Source organism: Giraffa tippelskirchi, chromosome X (assembly GCF_054371585.1).
Source record: "Giraffa tippelskirchi isolate mGirTip1 chromosome X, T2T-mGirTip1v1.2.pri, whole genome shotgun sequence".
Taxonomy (NCBI): Eukaryota; Metazoa; Chordata; class Mammalia; order Artiodactyla; family Giraffidae; genus Giraffa; species Giraffa tippelskirchi.
The window spans coordinates 86,793,540-86,803,645 of NC_137289.1; the positions used below are offsets into that span (position 1 = coordinate 86,793,540).

The 10,106-nt window shown below is 53.7% G+C and overlaps 1 protein-coding gene across 1 annotated transcript; it reads left to right on the plus strand.

Annotated features, from left to right (window-relative positions):
- The first annotated feature begins 218 nt into the window (after positions 1 to 218).
- On the plus strand, positions 219 to 4,418 carry LOC145535681 (uncharacterized protein CXorf49 homolog). Its single transcript, XM_081564060.1, has 7 exons — positions 219 to 300; positions 374 to 482; positions 569 to 1,181; positions 2,441 to 2,597; positions 3,135 to 3,211; positions 3,494 to 3,539; positions 4,248 to 4,418. The coding sequence occupies exons 1-7, from the start codon at positions 219 to 221 to the stop codon at positions 4,250 to 4,252; spliced, it is 1,089 nt and encodes a 362-aa protein (XP_081420186.1). The 3' UTR covers positions 4,253 to 4,418.
- Positions 4,419 to 10,106: the final 5,688 nt, after the last annotated feature.

Sequence of the window (10,106 nt, forward strand, 5' to 3'; positions counted from 1 at the left end):
CCCAGCGCCTCCATCCTGACGTTTCATCCTCACCTCCCAGGAGACCAGCGCCCTCAGTACCTTCCTGCCTCCTGCTCCACCCACTTTGTACACAGTCAGGGCTCAGGGCTGTGACTCTAACCGGAAAGGGGAGGTGGGACAGGAGGAGGTGGGACGAGAGGCTTGACAGAGGTATACACGCAGCATCACCTTCAGCCACCAACTCGCCATCTGCCGGGATGGCCTTTGGGCTTGGCAGCAAACCACAGGAGGCCCTCGACCCCATTGGTTACACCTCGAGGGCGCGGGCAAACAAGGCGTGTGCTGCTTGGCAGGAACCGGACCAATGAGGAGGCGGCAGCGCTGGCTCGCTGAAAGCCTCGCGTGATTTGAGGCGATCTCCTGTGTGTGGTGCGCGTGGTGCGCGTGGCGCTTGACGGCGTGCGCCAGACGCCACCCGCCTCGCCTGCCCTGACCGCCGCCACCGCTGCCACCTCGATCCGGTTGATAAATCGTCACCGTCCCAGGTCCGCCGGCCACCCAGATTGCGACATGAGCTCCTCAGATGGTGAGGCGGCTGTTTGGGGAGCGGGTTTCGGCTCAGAGTGCGGGAGCAGACCAGCGGCCTTGAGGCCAGCTCCACAGCCCCGCGGGGACCCAGGCCATGCCCCGAGCCGGGGGCACCGCGAAGCGGCGAGGGTGAGGGTGGGGATGGCTTCCTAGACCCTGAAGGCTTCGAGTCAGAGTGGGAGGTGCCGGAAGCGGGAGGGCAGGTGCTGTGGGGCCGCGAAGACCGGCCTGGCTCCCCGGCCGACGACCAGGGGGACGTCCTGCAGCTGGCTGACGAGTCAGTGGCGACCGTCCTGCAGCAGCTGACCAACCTGGGCTTGCGGGGCATCCGCAGATGCCTGTTCCCGGAGAGCTACGTGGTCGGCGAAGGGTCTCCCTTGTGGGACCTCGAGGCGCGTCCCGGCAGTCGAGGCGTGGCCGCCCGGAGGTGTGGGGAAGAGGCACAGGCTGAGGCCTGCCCTCTCCAGGTCGGCGGAGTCGAGGCGGGCCGGGCCTGGGGGATCCCGAAGAGAGGCAGTAAGAGTAGGTTGAAGGTGGCTGTGGATCGCCAGCGGCTCCCCTCAGAAAGCCCAGCCGGGCTGCTGTCCGACTCCGAGTCCTCTGATGAGTTCAGTGAGATAGAGCTGATGAGGGTGAGCATTTATGCCAAAGACAGAGGCCAGGCCAAGCTCAACGGCCCCAAGGACCCCGGGGACACACCCAGAGACTCGAAAGTCCAAGGCAGGGAGAATCTCGTTAACGTGCCAGGCACTTGCCTGTCCTCGGCTCTGCGAGGATTAATCTCGGTTGTGGAAAGGCAGGTCAGGCAGGGCGATGCAGAGCAGGAGGACGTCTCTCCCCCTAAGAAATTGCAGAGCGTGCTCAGGGAGAAGGGGGGCAGCCTGCCCAGGTACCCGGGAGTAGCAGTAGCATCAGCTACTGCAGCTGCCACTACAGGCAGCCTACCGTGGCCCAGTCCTAGGAGGAAGGGGTTCCTGAAGAAATCCCTCAGGGGCGTCTCCAAACCTGCCCCGGGGACAACCTTCCCTTCCTGGGAGCAGGGAATCTCGGCCACTCCCCTGGAACCGGCCACCTTCCCCCAATCTCTGGCATCCCGCTGCTTGGGAGGTCCAAGAGGTATGCCTTGGTCCCTTGGGAAGGCAAAGAGTCAAAGCAAACCGGCGCTCGGAAGAAATCCGTGGCAAGGCGGGCACGGGAGTCGATGGCAGCAATGGCGGTGTCCGGAGAAGACAACGACCCAAATAGAGACCCATTCCCAAAGGGCCGAGTCAGTAGGCCAGGCCCCTCCTGTCTCCCCCGTCTTCCCCCTCCCACCCTCTCCAGGACACAGGTCTTCACCCGTGCTCCCTCTGTCCATCCCTCAGGGGTGGTCATTGGGTGGCCCTCGGTCACTGGGTCATTAGGATGCCAGATTGGGGTCTTTTACTAGGGACAAACGTTAAGGTAGCACTTTGGGTGTGCTGGGCTGGGTTCTCCACCCTTGGCCTGTTTCCAGCCAGGCCGGGTCTGGAGTGGAAGGGAGAGCTGGTAGCTGAATTGATTTGAGGGGCCCCTTAAAAGCTTCACAGAGCTTCGGTGTTTAGACACATCACTTTCCTGAATCCTACTTCCTAGCTGATCCCCAAACCTTCCTTGCAGGGGCCCCAGGCTTTCTCAGTGCCACACTGTTGTCCCCAGCTCAGCTCTGCCTGCTGGCCTGGGGCTGACTTAGAGGGAATGTGCTGAAGAGATCAGCCTTTCAGTTTCCTTTCCAGTTCCCTGCCTCAGCTCGGTCTTGAATCACACGAGGTCTCACACACACAGACATAGACATACAAATGCACTGGTACACACAGGTGCTCGCACACACACACATCCTTACTCCAGGTCAGTGAGAAATCTTTGTTCTTAGCTGACCACTGACAGGGCACCGGCGTCTTGTCCACGGGTGCGTCAAGGAGAACCCAGCAGCACCAACGTCAACATCAGAGGCGGGCAGGATTCAGGAAACTCAGAGCCCGTGGCCATGAACAAGGGAGAAGTCATGCCCAGAGGGCCTGGCCCCTCAGGTGAGTGTCCTGGGTTTTGATATGGGGGCAGGGAACCAGGGGTGAGGGCAGAAACCTCTGTCTGTCTCTCTCTCTTTTCTGGGGCCTCAGCCTTGCTCTCAGGCTGCTTCTTCCATGGGAAACAGGTGTCAGCAGGGCTAGCCCTGGCCCCATCACCTTCTGTGTGGGATTTGTTTGGCAGGGGTGATCGGTGGCAGTGCCCCAACAGCTACTCTGGGCGTAGACCTGCAGGCTAATAGCGTTTTCTGTGAAGTGCTGTTCGCCCACATTGCTCTCCCAGGTGCTGGCCGTGGCTGCCGCTCTGGGAGGCTCGAACCCAGAACCACAGTCTTTCGGGACCATCGTGGTAAAATGGCTGCCCCTGAGGAATAGGAGGGGCAGGCCCAGAGAGAAGGTTTGGGCTGCCTGCCGGGCAGAGCCGGGGAGGCTTGATGCTAGCAGAGGGTGGTACTGCCTCACCTCACGTTAGACCCTGCTTGGCCCTTTCCACCTCACTGGGAGCCTGGGAAGCTGGATTGTGTGTCCTTTCCCTGTCAGGTGACCGTGAACCAACTGACCATCCCCCAAGACCGAAAAGGCGGCAGCAGCCAGCTGCAAGGCAGGGCTGTCCTCGGGTAATGCTTCTTCTGGCTCCTGGAAATGCACACCCAAACCCCATGGTGGGATCTGGGTCCAAGTTCAACTGACATGTGTGGGCACCCCCCCCGCCCCCCGCCCCGTCCCCATCCCACACCCCAGGGAGGGAGCCCACCTCCTTTCCTCTGAGGAAAGTCTTTCCCTTGCCAGTCTAGACACCTGGCTTTGGGATGGAGGGCCCGGGGGGAGAGGAGAGGAGGAGGAGAGGGGAGGCGGGTGTATACTAACCATTTCTCTTCCTGCTGTGTCTGCTGGCCTAGTGTCTGGTGCTACAGAGAGAAATAGACGACCTTAAGGAGCAACTTGGTATGAGGAACCAGGGACAGAGAGCAGTGGGTTCTTAATGCAGAAGTGGGGTGGGCCCTTGGGGTGGGTGGGCTGCCGGTGCAGGAGGCCTCGTAGGGACCAGCATTCCTGTGGGGAGGAGAACCTATCACGCCTGACCCTGGAGCGGGCGGTGCATGTTCAGCTGGGCGTGTGGACAAGGAGCAAAGTGCTGTGTGGACTGCGTGCACACTCTGCCAGCCAGGCGAGTCCTAGAGAGCTCCTTCTGATAGGACTTGTAGAGATGCCTTGTTGATCTGGTGTGGCCTCGGAGGTTCTTGTTGGATTGTTTGTGAGACAATTTTTGAATGGTCTGGGCGTGGCCCCGACCTTGAGAGCTGCTGGCACATTTTGTTTCCTTTTAGGAAATGGCTCCACATTTAATTCCGGTAGTGGGGAGTGACGAGGCCCAGAGCTCTTTGCATCGGGGCTGGGGGTATGTGGGTTTCAGGTTGCAGGGCTAGGTGGTTCCCCACGGGGACAGGGGGACAGGCTTCTATGTCCGTCTGTCTAGAGCACCTGTTTATGCCTCTCCCTGTTGCAGCCTCCATGCAGTACCAGGTTGACAAGTTCCGGATCCTTTGAAATGAGTGTTACACACCCCACACCCCTTCCCACAGTCCTGGCTGTTGAGCAGGGCCGTGGGCTGGCCCTGGCTTGAGGCTCTTCCCTGACTCTGCTGTTTCACAGGTTGAGCCCAGTATCTTCCGGCAAGAGGAGCAGCTGTTACCTCCGGGGCCGGCGAGCTGTGGCCAAGCTTGTTGCCTCCTGTTCTGCCTCCACCAGGGCATCCTCTGCCCCTTGTTTTGCCCCCTGTCTGCCCCAGTTTCACAGCAGTTTTTGATTAAAAGGCTTCTCATATTCTGTGTTCTGTCCTCTCTCTGGGGGGTAGGGGTTGGGGGAATGGGGCAAGGCCTGGTGGGGAGCCACTCCGTATCAGAGCCTGTTCCACAACAGTACCTCTGGCATCCTGTGGGGGGCACTCTGGGTCAGCCTGTGCTACCATCCAGGCCGTCAGGCCAGCGGAGCGCCCCTAGTGTGTGTTCTGTGTGGGCTCTGTCTGGCCACCTTGGCACGTCCCCCCTTTTCCCTGAAGGCCCTCTTCTAGTTCTCTAAACACCCTCCTCTGGGGTTTAGGAGTTTCCATTCATTGCTGCCATTCTGCCTCCCTGTCAGAAGGAAGTCATGACCCCCTTACAGAGCTCCAGTCTTTCACCCTTCCCTCACTGCACTCATTGTCCTGCTTACCCCGACCACTCTGCTTTCCTGTCAGAGCACCCTCGATCTCTCCCCTGGCTTGCCATCGATGACCTTGCCTGCATGTTTACTTAAGCAGGTGGTAACAGGCACAGGTTTGCTCATCTTCCCCCTTCCCCTGCCCTACCCTCTCAGTGGAGTCCCTACCCCACCCCACCCCCGGAGCCACCTTGCAAGCAGGAACCTGCGTACTCTCCCCGCTCTCTTTAGCACTCACCCCTGAGACTCAGGCACCAAAACTTTGGCTTCCCCTTCCTTGGGTTCAGTAAAGGGCATGAGGATGAATCTTGGACCCGCTGAACTGGGGAGCAGGATCGAAGCTCAGGGGAACACAGGGGAACACAGGAGAAAAGCTCAGGTTAGTTGCTGAGCTGGAGGTCAGGAGAGGCGTCTGGTGCCAGTCTGGGGCAGAGTGCACCCTGACAGCTAGAGATGGATGGTCCGGTCCTTGGAGCTTTCATATCCTCCCTGCCCTAACCAACTGACCAGCCTGCACTCCTGCAGCCTGGATGTCTCTCTGCCCTTGAGTGGAAACGGGCCCATCAGGCTCTATGACAAGTATGGTTGGTAAGTCTGTGTTCTTACAGGGTCTCCATCAAATACCGTTCCACCAGCCCCATGACATAGATTTTCCTGCAAATGATACTTCCCGGAGTGTCCCAGCTCAGTCTCCCAGACTACTTGTTAGGGCACACAAGACTGAGTCTGAAATCCATGTTCAATTCCCGTCCCTCCCTCCCGCCCTGAAGTTTGGGGAGGACTTCCTTCTCTCAGCCAAGACCCCAGGGCTGTGCCAGCCTGAGACTCAGAGGGACACATTTGTATTGGAGTGAAATGAGGGTAGGTTCTGCCTGACTCCCTTCCTGAAAGACCACGGTTTTATTTCACAAAAGAGGGTATGATGGTAGGTAGCACATTCAAAGTTGGTGCCTGGGCATCTCTCTGGGTGAATTAAAGTCATCAGGGATAATGCCCCTTGAGGCAGAAAGGTGTGATTCGGGGAGTAATGGAAATAGAGCCTGGTCCAGATTCTGTAAGGCACTGAGTGAGCCGAAGCAAGGGTCGGATCTCCTTTATTCAAGGGGTGTTGTCACGTTCCCAAAACATAGAAGGGGGAGGATGCAGTTCACCAAACCTCAGGACAGGACATCCCAAAATGTTGGAGTCGCTGGAGGAGGCACTGGATCCTACCTTGCGATTCTGTGATGTCTGCCAACTGCTGAGGGTGTGGATGAGTGAAAATGGGAAGGGTGGCTTCGGAGACTACCTGGGACGTGGCTGCCCATCTTAGAAACAGGAGATCCCCCCCCAACCTGGATTACTTGTGGGGAGTTAGGGGTGACTGCACCTGAGCTATGGGGAGCCCTTGGGCCCGCCCTTCCCCCACATTTTGACCTTGACTTCCTTCCGGGGCTCATGGCATGAGGTCAGGTGGACAGAGCACGAGGGTTGGGCCAGTCACAGACCTCAGGGTCAGCAAAGAACATGCGTGGGACTTACTCCTTCCACTCAGACCCCTCCCTGGAGCAGGAGGGCCTGATCACTTAGTTTACAGCTGATCCGGTGGTTATTGCCTGGTGGTGTAGCACATCTCGCTGTTGTCCGAGTGAGTAGATTTGGCAGAGACCTTCCCGCTGAGGTTTCTGCCCACCGAGACACGTAGGTAAGTTGTGCCTGGGGAGAAGTCAAGCACCAGCATCAGCACCACCCTTGGGCCGAGTGGGGCACGGGACTGTGGTCACCAGGGTGAGGAAGTTGGAGAAGCTCATGGAAGTGGAGGTGCGAGGGCGTGAACACAACCCCTCGCTCACTTTTCACCAGGCTCCCTTCCCTCCTCTGGGCACACAGTTCAGACCAACTACCTCACTATAATGTTGCTGGAAACATATACATCACAGGCCTTGGCTCAGCCCCAAGCCTTCCACTTCCAGCGGGAAATCTGAGGCATAGGTTAAAGAAATACATCTGCGCCCCAGAGGGTAGGAGGAAGGCCGAAGCCCAGCCTCATTCGGTGCACCCCTGTTGCCTTTCCCCCTCAGGCCCCTTCTCCAGCCTGGGAGACAGTGACAGCTGCTTTGGAGAGCCCTAGGCCCCATCCTGCCTGTCCAACACCTGGGAAGAGGCTCCCTCCCCATTACACCCCCACCCCACCAGCCCCAGCCCCAGCCCCAGCCCCAGGCCTACCTCTCTCTCTGGACTCTTGAGGGAGATTGGCACAAACAAAGAAGGTAGAGGAGGTGAGTCCTGAAGAGGGAGCCTGGGGTGGTGAGCACAGTAAACTTGCCCAAAGATGTCCAAGTCCTAATCCCTGCAGTTGGCTTGTAGTTTCCTTTGCGTGATAACAGTGGGTTATGCTTGCAGATGCAATGAAGGCTGCTACTCAGCTGACTTAATGTGGGGTAAGTTTCACCTGCATTGGCCAGGTTCGGCCGGGCACACTGGGGCTGCCAGATTTTCCACCTTGACTATCCCTGGGTAACTATCCCAGTCCCTGGAGTGTCCCAGTGTTTGAATGACTGTGGTGTGCTTGATGCCCTTGTGCTCGTGCGATCTTGAAGGCCTGGTAAGTACTGCTCAGATGCAGATGGAGAACAGGCCTGTAGTTTCGAACCCCCCTTTTGTTCCAAGCCAATCACTTCTTCCTCCCTAGTCCTCTTGAGGTATCTGCCAGCCTGACTTTTACCAGGATGATTCACTTTTTGAAAAGGATTTACTATTGCTTTTTATTAAAATAACCCTTCCAAACATAAAAGATTAATTACATTGAATTAAACAGACCATACATATACACGTTGTGGAGCGTGTGAGCCCTCAGTATCACAAATAATCATGAACCAATCAACCCATGTAACTATACTCAGGTGACATAAATGTACATTGCACGTCCAGAAGTCACCGATATGTTCTTTTCTCTGAGGAATCCAAATGGATAAATCTACATACTGCCCGATTCCATTTACTTCACATTCTTGAGGAGGCCAAACTATAGACACAGAAAACAGACTGGGGATTGCCAGGGTCTCGGGCTTGAGATTAGGGGTTAAACTACCAAAGAGAATGAAACAATTTTGTAGCTGATGAAAATGCTTTTTATGTTGATTGTAGTGGTGTTTCCATAATCGAATGTTTGTAGGCACTTAGATTTTTATGTAAATTAATTTCAGTAAACCCATATTATTTAATAAACTGTAGAAAGTACAGTATGAGACCGCAATCAGAGAAGAAAAAGAAACAAAGGGAGTCCAAAATGGAAAAGGAAAATGAAAACTGTCACTGTTTGCATGTGACATGTTACTATACATTGGAAATCCTAAGGATGCCACCTGAAATCTTCCAGAATTCATAAATCAATTCAGTAAAGTTGAAGAGTACAAAATTATTATATAGAAATCTGTTACATTGCTATCCTGTTCATGGGGTCCAATCCCAAAGAAGGGTAATGCCAAAGAACGTTCAAACTACCATACAACTGTGCTCATTTCATATGCTAGTAAGTGAAAGTGAAAGTGTTAGTTGCTCAGTCGTGTGTGAGTCTTGGCGTCCCCATGGACTGTAACCCAACAGGCTCCTCTTTTATGGGTTTCTCCAGGCAAGAATACCTACCTAAATATCCATCGACAGAGGAATGGATAAAGAATATGTGGTACCTATATACAGCGGAATATTACTTAACCATAAAAAGAATGAAATAATGCCACTTGCAGCAACATGGATGGACGTAGTGATTGCCATACTGAGTGAAGAAAGTCAGAAAGAGAAAGACAAATGTCCCTTACACGTGGAACCTAAAAAACTGTACAAATGAACTTATTAACAAAACGGAAACAGACTTTGAAAACTTATGATTACCAAAAGGGAAAGGCAGAGGTAGGGAAGGGATAAAGATCCTCATCTGGAACACCCTAATGAGAGATGTTGAAGATGACATAAAGAGATGGAAAGAAAGATCATATTCTTGTGAGGCCAAGCATTTGCAACTAGCCTCTGCTTTCCATTTCCCAAGGAAGGAGGCAAGCGGGCTTGAGTCCAGGTATTTACAATCAACCTCCGGCTTGCCCTTTGAAAGAGAAAGAATAAGAGATACAGGGTAAATAGTCAGGCTTTGTCTCCTGAGGACACTTTAAGATAACAGCTCTGGCAGAGACAGAGGGGCTACTCTCCGTTTGAGTAAAAGAGCAAGAGGTCACGTGTGTCCCATTCTCAGGGCAGGAGAGACACTGCACATGGGCAGAAAGGCTCCTTGGGGGTCAAAAACAAAGGGGCCCCACCCCATAATATGTGATGCAACGTCTCCCCCTTAGGTCTCTGTGCTGGCATGCATCTTGGGATAGAGTTGCTCATGCATGTTGGGGAGGGTCCTAGGGCAGGTCAGGTGTGAGAAAAGAAACAGGATAACTGGCCAAACGGAAACAAAGACCCAAAAGGACTGCCCTATATAAGTGACTTAACTGCCTCTCACTGCACTCCTCCTCATTAGGACAGATGCCCACACCCTGTCTCTCCAAGTGTGTATCATTGCCTTCTCTGTCTTAACTAAACAAGCTGTTTCTCTGTGTGCTCTCCTACTTGTTGTGCTGTGTCTCTAACAATACACTCTGTACCTCTTTTTACAGATTTTGCCTCCTTGAGAAATGCATTTTTCAAAGGGGCAAACTTAAAGCCACAGCTCTGTTTTTTAAGGAATCTCCACACTGTTCTCCATAGTGGCTGTACTAGTTTGCATTCCCACCAACAGTGTAAGATGGTTCCCTTTTCTCCACACCCTCTCCAGCATTTATTGCTTGTAGACTTTTGGATAGCAGCCATTCTGACTGGTGTGAAATGATACCTCATTGTGGTTTTGATTTGCATTTCTCTAATAATGAGTGATGTTGAGCATCTTTTCATGTGTTTGTTAGCCATCTGTATGTCTTCTTTGGAGAAATGTCTGTTTAGTTCTTTGGCCCATTTTTTGATTGGGTCGTTTATTTTTCGGGAATTCAGCTGCAGAAGTTGCTTGTATATTTTTGAGATTAATTGTTTGTCTGTTGCTTCATTTGCTATTATTTTCTCCCATTCTGAAGGCTGTCTTTTCACCTTGTTTATAGTTTCCTTTGTTGTGCAAAAGCTTTTAATTTTAATTAGGTCCCATTTGTTTATTTTTGCTTTTATTTCCAATAATCTGGGAGGTGGGTCATGGAGGATCCTGCTGTGATTTATGTCGGAGAGTGTTTTGCCTATGTTTTCCTCTAGGAGTTTTATAGTTTCTGGTCTTACGTTTAGATCTTTAAAGCTGCCATATGACCCAGCAAT

Bases quoted from the DNA above. Each gene is read 5' to 3' on its own strand.
- LOC145535681 (XM_081564060.1), top strand. From the start codon at position 219: ATGGCCTTTGGGCTTGGCAGCAAACCACAGGAGGCCCTCGACCCCATT. The intron at 301-373 runs GTGCTGCTTGGC...GCGTGATTTGAG, and splicing joins GGCGCGGGCAAACAAGGCGT to GCGATCTCCTGTGTGTGGTG. The intron at 3,212-3,493 runs GTAATGCTTCTT...CTGCTGGCCTAG, and splicing joins CAAGGCAGGGCTGTCCTCGG to TGTCTGGTGCTACAGAGAGA.